This window comes from Odontesthes bonariensis, chromosome 10, assembly GCF_027942865.1.
Source record: "Odontesthes bonariensis isolate fOdoBon6 chromosome 10, fOdoBon6.hap1, whole genome shotgun sequence".
NCBI lineage: Eukaryota > Metazoa > Chordata > Actinopteri > Atheriniformes > Atherinopsidae > Odontesthes > Odontesthes bonariensis.
This window is the reverse complement of record NC_134515.1, coordinates 29,910,636-29,926,202: the sequence shown is the minus strand read 5'-3', so window position 1 is coordinate 29,926,202 and position 15,567 is coordinate 29,910,636. Positions and strand designations below refer to the sequence as shown.

General features: G+C 42.4%; 1 protein-coding gene across 1 annotated transcript in view; it reads right to left on the bottom strand.

Moving 5' to 3' along the window:
- Nucleotides 1-15,567, bottom strand: part of plxna2 (plexin A2) — a 201,442-nt gene that overhangs the window by 107,791 nt on the left and 78,084 nt on the right. The window contains exon 4 of the mRNA XM_075475207.1: nt 14,897-15,031. Within this exon, the coding sequence (XP_075331322.1) occupies nt 14,897-15,031 (135 nt within the window). The remainder of the gene's footprint in view (nt 1-14,896; nt 15,032-15,567) is intronic.

Below are 15,567 nucleotides of genomic sequence, written 5' to 3'. Positions count from 1 at the left end.
ATCTGAAATGGCATCTGCAGTGTGATTTATGATTTCTGTGCATGCAGAAGTCATTCTTCTGCCCAATAAAAGTCTAAAAGGTACAAGATCGATTTAACATCATCAAACATGCACATCCTTAAATGTAAATCCACACTCACACAAACTGTATAACACTAAATCCATCACTGGGGTTCAGGCTGACAGTTTTGTCAAAGTGAGCCGCAGGGGATAGGAGAATGGCATTGTGGAATTGAGTCCTCCCATCGGACGCTGCTCTGACAGCAGAGAAGAAAGGGGAAGGGGGAGAAGAGAAAGAGGTGGGGAGGGGTGGGGAACACTGGGGAAAGTGTTGCACAACCCCAACAAATGGAAAGAAGAAAGGGTCGAGCTGCCATGGGTAGCCCATCAAAAACCTGAAGCTTTCCTGCTGTAGCCTGTTTACTAAGACTGGCCTTGTGAAAGACAGACAAAGAGCATATTGCAGCCCTGGCAGCATGGCCACATCACTCAGCAAAACACATTCAGACACAAACACACACACACAGACAAGCACAAAAGACCACCTGAGTTTCTGCCAAATGTAGCAAATGAACTTATGCCCTGGTTAAAAGGCACACAGCAACACTCGATGTACTCAGTGACAAATGTATACATGTGCGCACACACACGCTGATTTTCGCCCTTTTAGAGGGCAGCTGATGGTGTCGTAAAATGAGATGTCCATGCCTCTCACACAAAAAAGGACAGGCAAGAGTCAGACTGCGACCACTAGCTCAACACCTTTACCACAGTGGTGATTGAAGTCCCGCGTCAGCATGAAGAAAGAACCAACAGATGCAGAAAGAAACAGCGTGAGAGCGACAGAGAGACCTGCAGACACAGCCTCCCCAATTATAGACCAAACATCGCTGCTTTACTCTTTGCCTGGCTCCTGACAAACCCTGTCGTGATTCCTTCAACCAGCACTCGTGTTTCTCCCTGACACTCTCCAGGCTTTAATTAGGCTTGTAAATAATTATTGCAATTAAAGCCTACAATTAGGGGGACTGAAGCACTGCCATTAGTTTCACAGTAAATGTCACGAGCATTCTGCAAAGGAGGAAACAGACAAATGCAGTGCCATTATAGAAGCAGACAGACAGTGCGAGTGAAAAGCGACAGAATGGGGAGGTGGGTGGTGGTGGTGGTGGTGGTGGGGTGCTTGTATGACGGCAGCTGACGTACTCACAGCTCTTAATTATAGAGCTGATTATTCCTGCAGGATGGCTGCTGGACCGTTTCTTTGGCTTACAGTCACAAAGTGCACTTGCACATAAATTCAACACAATCATTTGTACAAACGCATAAATCATATTAAAGCGTATAATGTATAAAAACCAACAATGAAATCAGCACATAAAAATGTCACAGTATCAAGTTAAGGCTGAAATTTGAACGAGCACGTCTGCAGATAATGAGGGACTCTGAATATATTCAAATTTCCCACTCAACGTGTATCTAGCAATGACTTTTGGGCTAAAAATGTCCGCATCGCTTCAATATTTGATGTCAAACATTTGCAGTTTGTTGCCTTCCTGCTATCTTCTGCACTTTTAAACATGCTTTTGTCTGGTGGATGAATTTTGGATGAATTCATCCCTTTGTCATTTGAGTGAGCTACAGTCATTGACAAAATGTGGCAGACAGAAACATGAGTGTTAGTATCTCTAAGGATCAGGTATCTCATATTATCTCTTTTTTAGGTCAAAAGGCCAGTGAAAGCTGCATGCTGAGGGGTTGGGGTGGGAAAAGCCAAAGGGTTTAAGCTGGTATTATGAGATGAGCAGTCACACATGAACATACGACCTGTCCTCACTCCCAACTTATCACACACTGACAAATGGTCTGCGGTGTCAGCTCTGAATGAAAAGGGTACCTCCAAAGCAACTTTATAAACTGGGAACGTAAGAGTTACAGGATGTCCCTCTGTAAAAATGTTTGCAAAACAGCAATAAAATGTGTTTTCTTGTGCATCTGAATGTCTAACAATGATGATTTTCTATCCTTAACAAAGTATTCCCATGGCCTAATGAAGCACTGCTGCAGAGAGAAGGAAGTCAAAATAAAAAAAGGAAGTGAAAAACAGCTCGACTAGGTGTCTTTCCCCTTCCTTCATTACCAGTACTGCAGATTTACTTTTTCCTGTTGCCGCTCACTGTTGGAGCAGCCAGAGCATCACTTACTGCTGTAGAGGGTTAACTGGTAATATGCAGCTGTAGAGCAGTTCCCTGTGGGTCGGAAATAAATAAAAAAGGTCATTAAAGTGCTATAAAACTGAAGAAAGTGGCTCTTGAATAAACTGTAGTACGAGATTGTGTTGGATCATAAAGTCAGATACAAACCTGCCATGCAGGTCTTGAAATGAATTATTGTGGAGACAGGTTCGCTGCAAGAATAGGTCAACCTTCACAACTTGTTAATGACTATTCTGTGATTTGCTAATAGAGCCTGCTGGTTTCATCTCTGAATTCACAGTTTGTACTGCGCAGTGCTTTGTATTGACCTCTGCTCATTTAACATGGGCTTTGGTGTGAGGGTGAGAGTAGTGAGAGAAACAGGGGATGGATGGGCACATGGGAGGTAGGAGGGGGTTCAGGCTGGGACACTGGTGTGCACAGGCGTCTATTAATTAACAGCTTGATGCGGGCTGACAGGACGTGTGCTGCTATCAAATAATGAGGTTAGGACTCGCCAATGGTTCCAGGCACAAAACCTGATTAACAGTAATCCTGGCTTAAGTCAATTAACGATGCCTGTTCAGGGGCTCATGCAAATGAGGTGCCTTTGTTAGGTGGGCTAGCACGCCGGGGGCACACAGAGCTCGACATTCAGACATGTAAAACATCACTAGAGCATAGCTAAAAGATGGAGGGACACATATCGGTCATCATGAGAAAAGAATAGCCGACTGGCAGTGATCAAGCAGATGGATGATTTTAAAAACACGGCTGAATGTAGGGGGCGTCTCTGGCTGACCTGCAGAGGGACTCCTACAGTTTGATGAACACGCTCAGTCAACCCCTGAACTTCACATCACCTCTGCCCTCGCAATGCTGAGAGACAGCACAAGCAGATAAATGGCATGTGCATAAAAGTAAACACATGGAGCATGTGTGTCAACGTATAAGCATGTAAAGCTCCTCATCAGTCTGTTACAGGCAGGAAATAGGATACACATGGGACTAGTTCATTTATAGCAGTTATTTAAAACAAACAACTTTCCACTCAGCAGCTGCATTAAGTGATACACATCACACAACTGAAAAACAAACAACTAATCAACAGAAATTGTGATTATTAGCAAGAATTGTAAACATACCATCAGTGTATCAGCTGAGAATGAGCCATAACACGAGACGGTTTTTATATAATACCTGAATCTGATTAACAAAACCATAAACTAACCTCTATCTTTTCTGAGCTGTACAATCTGCTGAGAGAAATTCTCTGAAAACTGTGTGCACACCGGTCAATGAATCCATACTTCATGTCTTTCTATGATTGATTTTCTGTAGAGTATGGGCCTCAAAACGTATGTCTGTGAGAAATTATCGCTCTTTTCTAAATGTCTCTGAACAAAGTATCCTCCATGCTGCAGACACGAAATGCTTCATGATCAAAGTTGTGATAATAGAAATCATTATTTTTCAACAAGAATATGATGGGGGGGGGGGATCATCCATAAAAAATATTTGCTTGGATTGAAATTCCTCTTACAATAAAATCAGCATGAAGAGTTCTTGCAATGGATTTTGCAATTAATGATGGACAAAACAAAGCTCCAGATTAGGGGAACGTAACAAGCAGAACAGGATAACCAGTGGTTTCTTCATTATGAAAAGCTAAATGGCACCATCAATAACATTGGATGAGTATATTGACAGTGGAATTTATCCTAATTTGTCCGGGTGTCAATATCAAGTAAGGCTGTCAGGGAGTCAACAAAGAATCTAAGCTGAAGGTTCCAGGCGGCAGCTCCAGGTGCCTTTTTTACAACTGCGGAGCACCTGGGTAAGGAAGCGTGCCATGCGACTGATTTGCTGGCCCTCACACCTCCAGCTGCCAAACTGACCTTGCTGTTGTGCTTATATCCCAGATCAAACCCAGCTGCCTATCTATCAAGAACAGCGCATACTGCCTGACGGATGGCAGGCTGTCCCAAAGATGTCTGTCTGTTGTTCAGGTTTGCTAAAAAAACAAGACACAAGTGGGCTGCAGCTACTGTTTCCCCTCTCATGATAAGGTCAGTGAGGGTGGGATCGGACGCAGATGTGCAGTCCATGTGTTGGCACATGGCTTTAGAGTTTCTCATGCAGATCGCAGTAATGCAAAGTTTTGAACATCCGCTTGGATATGCCGGGCGACAGTAATCGCAAGACAAGGTAACATGAGTAATTTGTTTTACCACCTGCGGGCTAACCATGCTCCGGAATATGAAACGAGTCAAAGCCGGTGTTCTGTCGATTTCTCCTACTTGTCGAGATTTGCTACTTTGTGGTTTTGCGCATGCGCCGAGCCGATTTTCTAAGTTTCGTTTTCACGCCCATAATGTTTTACTACCCCACGTCTCAGCTGGTGTGTGTGTAACGGTAACATCCTCAAAATCCTGATTATTTTCTCTTTTGGAAGACATGCAAAGTAATAAAACACTTATCATATTAACAAGCAGTTAGCTTAACATGCACAAATGGGGTGTCTAAAACATGACGCATATTTGAGCATGTTGAATAAGTGGAAGGCGCCTATGAAAGTTACGTTATCCAAGAGGCAGCGTCTTTTCTCTCACAGAGTTTATTCGAAGAAATGTACCTTTTCTTATTTTTTAAATATAAATATAACGTATATATTTTTTATATTTCCTGTGTTTTCTGTTTTGCACAATACATTTAATTTAATATTGCTGCAAACATCCTGATTGAAAGTGTTTTTTTGGTGCTAGGGTAACCACTGAGAAACTGTTCTGTTGTAATTTATATACAAAAGTACCATACCGCGATATATACCGTATACCGTCAGTGGCTCAAATTTTACCGGGGTATACATTTTAGGCCATACCGCCCAGACCTATTGCCAGGTTATGGGAAATGAGGCGTTGTCAGTTGACCTATATAAAACAAACCTCATCTGACCACAGTAAAAGAATTAAAGGCCCTGTCACACTGTTGCGTATGAGAGAAGCGTATGAGTTGCGTATGAAAATTAATCATACGCACGAAAAGTCCTTGAAAATAAAGAATGACTAGCGTATGAGTAGCATATGAACTGCGCATGCCCAGCGTACGTTTCAACGCGCCTATTGAGAATGAGGAGGCACGTGACTCCGGTCGGCCGGTCGTCCATGTTGGCAGAAGACTCTATTGGTTGCCAGGGGCAACGCCATTAACTCAGCAGCCTTTCCACATTGCTCCATTATTGCAGTATACGACGCGCTATCAACATCTCTCGAGACATTCATCTCGATCATGCTTCCCAAGAAGCAATCGTCGTTTGCCCGGGCCCTGGGCCGAGGAAAAGGCAAAAAAACACAAGAATCATTCTCACCCAAACCTGCTGAAATGCCTGATGCACCTGCGGCTGATGAGTTACATGCTTCTGAGCGATCAAGATCCCCAACTCCTCCTCCTGACCGCTCCCGTGAATCGTCGGCGGCAGACGGGCGGAGGCTATAAATACGCTAGCTGTACGGTACACCTTCATGCCAACATATGGCAATTTATGTCCAGCGTTCTCGACCTATCAGTAACGTACCTATATCGTACCTCTAGCGTATTCAGCGTATGCCTAGCGTATGCTTAGCGTATTAACCATACGCACAAAAGTTTTGAGCATGTTCAAAAATTTATTTCTGCCTCAGCGTATGCCAACGTATGCCAGCGTGCTTGAAACGTATACAACCTATGCCTAACGTTCCCCTGGCGTATGTCAGCGTATACCAGCGTATGAGTGATCATTTTCATACGCTAGTGCCATACGCAACAGTGTGACAGGGCCATAAGATAATAATATTGTTTCAACTCCTATTCATGTAGCATAAAAAGCCAAACCACATAAACCAAAGGGAAATTAGGGAGCATTCAACAAAATACAATAATATGAAAAAGAAAGTATACCTTCTTTTCATTTGTATCGGGGCATTATTAAAAACTCATACTTCAAACTTGGTAAAGACAACCTCTGATGAGCAACAACTCATGGCATGTGACAGTGTGTCTTCTTTCATTTAGAAAACTAAGTCAAAATTTAGAATGTGTCATGTCTAAGAAGTCATGTTGAGTTAAGTTTAGTTTTTGTTTTGTGTGTATGTTGTCTCGTGGCTTCCTGTTTTATTTTGACATTTAACTCTCATCTCGTTTCAGGTCACTTGCCCTTTCCTCATGTGTCACAGGTCTGATTGTCCCATTACCCCTGTGTTTAAGTAGTCTGTGTCTCCCTTTGTCCTGTGCCAGTTCGTCTCGTCTTTCTAGCCAGAGAACATACGCCAGTCTATGTCAAGTTTCTTGATCAGTCAGGTTTTGTAATCTTTGTTATTTTGCTCCCTTGTCATAGTTGCCTTCCTCGTAAGAGTGATTTTTTGTTTTCATTTTTGCATTAAACATTGTTTATTTTGTACTTTGTCTTCTGAGTTGTGCTTTTGGGTTCAAGTTCTAGTGCAGTCCTGACAGATTGAGTCCCCCGCTTAATGTTTCCGCAGACATTAAGAGCGTAAGTAACAGCCTGGTGCTGCTAATCAAATACACTTAGTAAACGGATAATTAACAGGTGTGAGCACCCCTATAAAAGCAGAAGTTTTGGCAGTTTGCTGGTCTAGAGCATTCGGGTGTGTGTTGCCAAGGAGGAAAGACATCAGCAATGATTTTTGAGAAGAAACTATTTCTGCCCATATGAAACATATGAAATATGCCCAATATGGGAAGGGTTACAAGGTCATTTCCAATCAATTTGGGATCCATAATCTACTGTGAAATTATTCACCAGTGGACAACATCCAAGACATTTGCCAGTCTTCCCAGGAATAGACATCCCAGCAAGTTCACCTCAAGTGATTGTACAATAATGAGAGAAACTGCTAAAACCCAACAGCTACATCTATAAAACATCATATAAAAGTTCATGATCGTACGATTTAAAAAAAAGACTGAAGCATGGCCTGTTTTAAAAGTGTTGTCAGTAGAAAGCTTCTTCCCTCTGAAAAGAACATGGCAGCACAGCTTAGGTTTGTAAAGTTGCATCTGAACGAGCTACAGGACTTCTGGAACAACGTCTTTTGGACTGACAAGGCCAATGCGGAAATGGCTAGTCATAATGTACAGCACCACGTTCGGTAAAAACCAAAAACACACACGCCTCAAATGTGAGGCTATCTGTCTGACAGCTAAAGCTTGGGTGAAACTGGTTGATGTATCAGGGCAATGATCCCAAACACAGGTGTTGCAATGGCCCAGTCAAAGTCCAGATCGGAATACTGTGGCAGGATTATGAGCATAATGAAATACGAGCAAACCTCAATGAACTGAAGCAATGTTGTTAAGAAGAGATGGCTAAAATTTATCCACACACAATGTGAGAGACTGATAATGTAAAAAAAAACCCGATTATTTCAAGTCATCACTGCTGAAGGTGGTTCTACAAGCTGTTTAAACATAAGATCATACTCAGTTTTACCTCTCATTGCTACTGTGTTTTGTCTCAGTTGTTCATTGTTCAGTGTATTTTTTTTCATGATGTCTTGATACATAAAACCTTCAAGCTAAAACAGGCCTTACCTTCTTTTTCACATGATGACATGTCAGGGCAGAAATTGCTCTCAACGGCTTCCAAAGAAAACAATTTGATGTCTACTAAACACTCCAACCCTCGTGAGCCACTGACTGCTGCTCCTCTCTTTTTCTCAGTTTGGACAAACTGCATTGCTCACACTGCATGGTGAAAATCATGGGTTCTGTGGTTATATATGCATGTATGTTTAACACACCGTAGTACCTCACAGTAATGATCCGGTAGCATTTCAGCCAATCTAAGGCTGGACGAGGTGTGAATGAATTCTATTTCCTCCAGTATTGATAACCAGCGAACCGACGTCCTCCTAATCTAACTGCGCCTGCCAAACAAAGGTTCTGTGGATAAGGCAACGTGGGAAGGACAAGCAGAATATTCTGGGGGAGGAGAATGTAGTGCTTGGGGGAGAACAGGTTGAGAGAAGACCTCATTCAAAAGAAGAAGAAGAAGAAGAAAGAATTCATGCATGAATTTCAAATTTCACAGCTGAGCACCTGGAAGAAATTGGTAGACCTGAAAAAAAAAAAATAGGTACTCTTTCTTCTTTATAATCTCTGAGCTGTAATGTTTCTGTTCCATACAGCACGTAGAGGAGGCTATGGGAGGGAGGACAGCATACAAGGACTGGAGGCTGAGGGGGTTTAATATTTGCTAAAGAGCAAAGGGTGTACTGAAGAGTGACAGCAGCACATGGTTGAACACTTCTTTATGGATCTGTCCATGAAAGACAAGTCTTTTTTACTAGCCAGCTCAGTATCCCTTAGCTGGTCACGCTGGCAGGAATTTCACACTTATCCTTAAAAAGAGCTGGCAATTAGAGGGCCACTATTTCACTGAGAACTCTATTAAGTCTGCTGAGGTCTATTATGTACTATTTTGGTTCACGTTCATAAAACATGACAAAACTAAACTGAGCTCCATTACAAAGTCAACACTTACCTCTTTTCTTGGGAAAAGGTATCACGATTCATGATTGTTACCCATGAATAATATATTATAGCCTGCTCTCCGTGAACTGACCAAAGCAACTGAAATAATGCACTTACTGATTTTCAGCTGCATGAGATGAGCGCTCGCCCCTCTGCTCAGAGCCAACAGCCATTAAGGCACAAAGGAAACAAAACGGCATCAAAATCTTGATAATCTAGACCACCGAGACCCCTTTCGATACAGGGGCTAGTTTACACTATTTATGCCAGTCAGCTGCGTTAATAAAGCAACAAGAAGCAGAATGAATCCTAGTAAGGGCTTTCACCGAGCCACAGTCAAGTGTCTTTCATGACCCGCTGTGAACCCACTACAAACTCCAAAAATGCAGTGCAGCACACGCAAACATAAGCAAATACAGACCTGGCAACTCTGTTCAAAAACAGCCCAGGTCGTTTGCATTCTCTAGAATTCACATGCTGATAAAAGAAACGTGGGAGACGGGGAGAAAAAAAAACAAAAGGTGGTGATTGAAGAGGCAACACACTGAATTTGCATGAGCTGGCAAAAGTACCAGAAAACAAGCTCTGCTGCAGCTGCCTTTCATATATGACTGCTCTGACCACGTGTTTGATTTGAGAGTCTGCTGGAATTGTTCTGGCCCTGGCGCACTATATTACTGCAGGCAAAGTATATCTGGCTTTATGTAAACATGACCACTGGATGAAGAACAAAGCCTCCTGTCCCCTATGATGCTGTGAAGTATGTGCCCATGTGTGCTTTGCTACAGCAGTGGAAGATGTGGTATTCAGTTTGAAATCTACAGCTTTTGATGTAATATTAAATGCAGTGAGGTGTTTTAGGAATATAAGACATTTCAGAAGGCATTTCACATGGCGTAGACAGAGGAAGAGACAGCGAAAAGGAAAGAAAAAAAAAGCGAGGGAAAAAGTCGAGGACGTGTCCAGGAGGCAGCTCAGCTGAATCTCCCAAAACAGCTTTGACCTTTTCTCTTCATAACTGGGTTTGCCAGTGGCGCAGCTACCCAGTCAAGAACCAAAATGGCAGTATTATTGGTCTAAATATGGAAGCGGCTGCGCACACACTCACACAACATGAGTCACGCGTGACCTGGCAGAAATCCACAAAATGTATCTGCACAATTACAGGACACACAAAGACAATCAGAAGACTCTGAGTGACACTCAAAACTCACAAGTTTCTCACTCACAGCACCACAGCTGATATACACACAGTCCTGAACATAAATTTTAAGAGATGATCCCTGCTTCTTTTATGCATTTCAGAGCTGTCAGTAATGATACAGCACCCAACAGGAGTTTCACACACACACACACACACACACACACACACACACACACACACACAAACACACATGCTGCTCTTGGAGAAGTGAGACTCAGCGAGCCAGGTCTTTTCATCAGTTCCACTTCGCCGCCTCGCATTGAGCCGGTCTCACTCCATCCATTAATATTGCAAGTGCTATTGTCATTACATCTGCAAAACAAAAATGCAGTTTAACATGGCAGCTCCAGGGATCAAATTTAAAATGGGGAGCTCGTAAACATTTTTGCGGGCGTCTTGTAGAAGAGTGTGAGAAAGTAACTAATGACAACAAAGGAAGGCATTGAGTTCACTGAAATGCAACTTGTACAGTTATGACATCCAGGCATATGAAGAAGGTGTAATCTATATGCTGAATATCTGCGAATGAAGCAAAAATGCTGAATGAAACATGTGGAAAAGCCCTACAGAAACACTGAGAATACTGAATGAGAGTCTGATGCACGCATGTGGCTGTAAATCTGCAAGTCTATTTTTTTCTTTTTGTTTGTTTACATGTGATCAAGGGAGCCAGTGCATCATGGCAACATCCATGCAAGTGAATACTTAGCGTGCGCCTCACTGCACGTCTGTACTTTCAAAATATTAACACATCATTTGATTCTCACACATACATACACACACACACACACACACACACACACACACACACACACACAGACAGGTGTGAGGGCAAGAGTTTTTGGTGCATGGCCTTGCTGAGCAAATATTACACTCCCTTTCCCAATATATGTGTCTGCTCCCATCTTCCTGCTTATGTCTCTCCTCTGCTCCCTCTGCTCGCTGTTTTTCCCACTGTGCCAAACACAGAGGACTTCTTTGTTATTCTGAGTAGGAAATGCAACTGGAGCCAAATATGCCTTGGTTTCTGTTTGATATCATCCCTCCTTTGTTCTTGCCGTCTCCTATCCATGTGCTTGGCCTCAGACTGTATCAGTCAGACTCATGGGAACAAGCAGAGCTGAGACAAGATACATCTCATGATGTCCGGGAAATGTTACTTCGGGTCTAGCTCAAGGTGACATTTGAGCTCATCCTTAGATAAAGGTCAAATAATGCCTTCCATTGAGGGTTAGTGTGAAGGGGCTAATTCAAAGGAGACTGCTGTGTATCATACAGATTACAAGTAATAAATAGATTAAATCAATTACTGTTTTAACTTAAGCAGGATCAAACTATGTAAAACCACTTCTGTAGAATCTAATGGATTTTTTAAAAAGAAAGAGAAGCCACACTGAATCCAAATTCAGAAAATCTGTCAGTGTGACTATCGAGTGGCATCCTTGAACATTCAGGGCAACATCCTCAAAGCAGCTGCACGTTTCAGTCTGTGTGTGTCTGTCTGCTTCGATCCTCTCCAGTCCCCGGAGACAGAGACACAGAAGAGTCTACAAGCTGAATACTAATAATATTCATCAATATGACTTCGCATTCACATGACTAGCAGTTATGAGCTCAACATCAAAAGCTTGTTTCATCTGTGGAATAAGTGGGAATAAAGGATTTAGTAAATATGTAAAAGGCATTTTAGGCTCAGTACAAACTCTTCTTTACTAGTGGAATCAGTTCACTGCCATGTTCCCATATTGTGTTTGTGCTTGAAATTCATATATTTGAATGCAAAGCCTGAAAACTTCCAAAGGGAATTAAATAGATACAGTTTGTCAAAGGAAATATTTTGCTGCATACACTCTAATTAAGAGAGATTTGAGATGTGAAAGAATTTGGTCCTCACTGTTGCAAGTCTTCCAAAGAATCTCAGAAGTATTGTTTTGTGTGCTGTGCTCTCTCTGGATGATTTGATGTTTCTATTTGACAGTTTTATTTTTAATTTCACTGCCAGTGTGTAATGGAATCAAACTGGGCAACTTTTTTGTCTGTTTTGGTGTGCACTGAAAGAAATCATATACACATCACAGGCAACTGTGGATTGTACACATTAAGCAATTAACATTTCATCCAGTACAAGATTACGGGGCTAATCCCAGTTGTCACCAGGTGACAGGTGGGGTACGCCCTGGACAAGTCACCAGTTCATAACATATCGACAAAAAGCAATGCACGCTCACACTCATTCTTGTAGTGAGTTTAGAATCACCAGTTAACCTAACATGCATGACGAAGCACTGACAAAACCCACTCAGGCACACATTAACAAGCAAACTCTATGCGTGAGTGAGATTCACACCGGGAAACTTCTTGCCGTCAGGCTGTTTCACGTGCCTCTATGTGAGGGTGTTGTAAATTTGACTTTCCATTGACTAACTTGTCTTCTCTCTCACATGGTTTCGATGGAGACAGTGTCCTGAACTCTCCTCCACCAACACCAGCTGGACAAAGTTGTGCTTTCTGGTTAATTATAATTTGAGTTGGGAATCATCGGTAGTTATTTTTGACCAGAATTTATCATTTGACTCGCATATAAAACAGGTTTCTAGGACTGCTTTCTTTGATCTTTGTAATATTGTTAAAATCAGGAACATCTTGTCTCAGAGTGATGCAGAAAAACTAGTCCATGCATTTGTTACTTCAAGACTGGACTACTGTAATTCTTTATTATTGGGCTGTCCCACATATTCTCTGAAAAGCCTTCAGTTGATCCAAAATGCTGCAGCCAGAGTTCTGATGAGAACTAGCAGGAGAGATCATATTTCTCCAGTTTTAGCTTCTCTTCATTGGCTCCCTGTTAAATTCAGAATAGAATATAAGATTCTTCTCCTTACATATAAAGCTCTTAATGACCAAGCTCCATCATATCTTAAAGATCTCATTGTAAGATATTTTCCTAACAGAGCACTTCGTTCCCAAACTGCAGGTTTACTTGAGGTTCCCAGAGTTTCTAAAAGTAGAATGGGAGGCAGAGCCTTCAGTTATCAGGCCCCTCTCTTTTGGACTAAGCTGCCAGTAAATGTCCAGGAAGCAGACACCCTTTCCACTTTTAAGACCAGGCTTAAAACTTTCCTTTTTGATAAAGCTTATAGTTAGGGATGGCTCAGGTGATCCTGAAACATCCCATAGTTAAGCTGCTATAGGCTTAGACTGCTGGGGGGCCTCATCTGTCAAAGGTCCTCACTTTACCTTTACTTTTCTCAAATGATATTATATACATGTGATATTATTGTGGTCATTAACTCGTGTTTCCCTGTTCCAACAGACATCCTTTGAATGGTGTTACAATATCTGGAAAATTCTAATATAATACTAGCAATATGCAATGCGGCTGAAGCCCAGGGGGAAGAGCAGTCGTCTACCAATTGGAAGTTCAGTAGTTCAACTCCCGGCTTCCCTAGACCGCATGTCGAAGCATCCTCGGGCAAGACCCCACGTTGCCTACCATTGTGTCCATCGGTGAATGCATGTGTATGAATGCATTGAAATAAAGCACTGACTAAGATGTGTTGTATTAATGTGTGAGTGAATGGGTTAATATGGCATGTAGTGTTAAAGCACTTTGAGTGGTCAACTAGACTTGAAAAGCGTGACCATTTATCTCCGTGCTTGAAGTGTAAAATTTACTTTAGCTACCAGTTGTAACACATTTGAACCTCAGAACCTTTAAGTTTCATTTTCCACTTCTCACATATGGGCAAACACAGAGAAGGTACAAAGGACACGCTGCGGCTATGTTGCTTTAAGCCGGTCATTTCTCACAGGAAAATCCTGTGAAAAAGCTTCAGGTCTAAGAAAGTCTGAGTTGAAGCCCTTTACTGTGTGTTATCCCCCTCTCTCTGCCTGCCTTCCTATTATCCTCCACTGGCTGAAAAAGAATTGCTAGTAATGATTGGGTACCTTTAAAATAATAAACAATAAGGACACATTTCCTTAAAACCAATTCTGTACCAACACTTTTCTGATTGCTGTACTTTTAGGGAAATAAATTAGATCTCTTTTTTTCTCTGTTGGAAATGTATTGCTCCTTGTTATTCCTTTATTCTGCAAAGAACACATCTGTCGAAATAAATCCTTGACTTCACATCTGCTCAGTACCATGCTTAACCTGTAAGCTCTGGCTAGCCAGTTGTTGACTATGTTAAAAGAACAGATAAGGAGAGAGGATGGCAATATATCACTTGACAGTGACAGCCTGTCTCTGGGGCTGCTGCGCTGCCACGCTCCCCTGCAGCCGCTCCTCTTTCCCTCTCCTCCTCTTGTCATCTCTTTTTTCCCCCCAATCCTCTTCTTCTACTTTCATCGCCTGACCTCCACTCTGTCCTTGCGTCTGCCTCCACCCTTGTCTGGCCACATCTCTTCTACCTACAGAATATGTCAGCTGCATTGATGGCTATCAGCTGCTTCCGACCCGCCCTGCGATGCCGTGTCACTTCATTAGGAGTGTGAAAGGATGACCTTGCACTCCGTTTCTCTCTCACATTGCTCCTTTTACTCCAAGTCATACACTCCCACAGCTGTCCCTCTTTCTCTCATTACTCTTCCTCTCATCCAGCCAAGATCCCTTCATCTCTCCCTGTAACTGTTCTTCAACCTTATATTTTCCTTGTCTCTCTGTTTCTTTCTTTGTCCCTGCCCTCATTGTTCTGCTTCATTATCAAATGCTGTCAGAATGTCCCCCGCTGTGCAACCCGGGTTATTCATAGCCCACAGTCGCTGGTGGATTCGGTGATGTGAGGAGGTGAGCCCGCTTGGGCCCTGCTGGAGTGCACACACACACACATTCACACACTTTTTCTGACATTTAAACATTTGCATGCATGCACATAAAGACATGCTGAAGCCATCCATTCTCTTGTCCGGACACTTGTTTAATTAGGAACCACAGGTTTGAAAGCATTTATCATCCGACACCTACCTGTCTCTCAGACATGACATAGAGGAAGTTGCGGTCAAGGGAGAAGGCCATGTCTCTGAGGACAGGGCTGCCGTCCTTTATAACCGATATGGTCTCATACTGGATGCCACCATGAGGAGGCCCATCGACACGAATCTGAGAAAAACAGAACACAAACGGGTCAGTGGGAGCTATTTATAGCAGTGTGACAGCAGAAACGAGATGGCTGACAATGAGTGATTGACAGAGATGACAGAGGGGGGTGAGATAACACTTGTAATCGTTGTTATCATTTTTCTTGGAGATTCAGATAAGTGGAAATTCAGCATGAAGGATTGATGAACTACAAATGACAGAATTGCAATGAGTTTCAAATTTCTAGAAACTTATTTTTGATTTCAAACGATGGGTGAAGAATTGCAATATTTCATGGTGTGAGGTAAACGTCAGGCCCCCTGTGAAGTTTCTCGGGTTACAAAAACTTTGAGGAATTAATTGCTGATATTATTAAACCCTTGTGAAACCTTAGCTCTGTTTTCTTTTCTTTTCTGCCTCCTGATGACTGATGTATTCCCCCAGCAAGCTTTGAAACTCAAGGCCAAGACCACCTCACTACTAAAACACAAGAAAAGCTTTCTAATGACTTCTGAGGTATACGACCCTCCCGGACCCAAGAAAGAGTGAAGTTACAT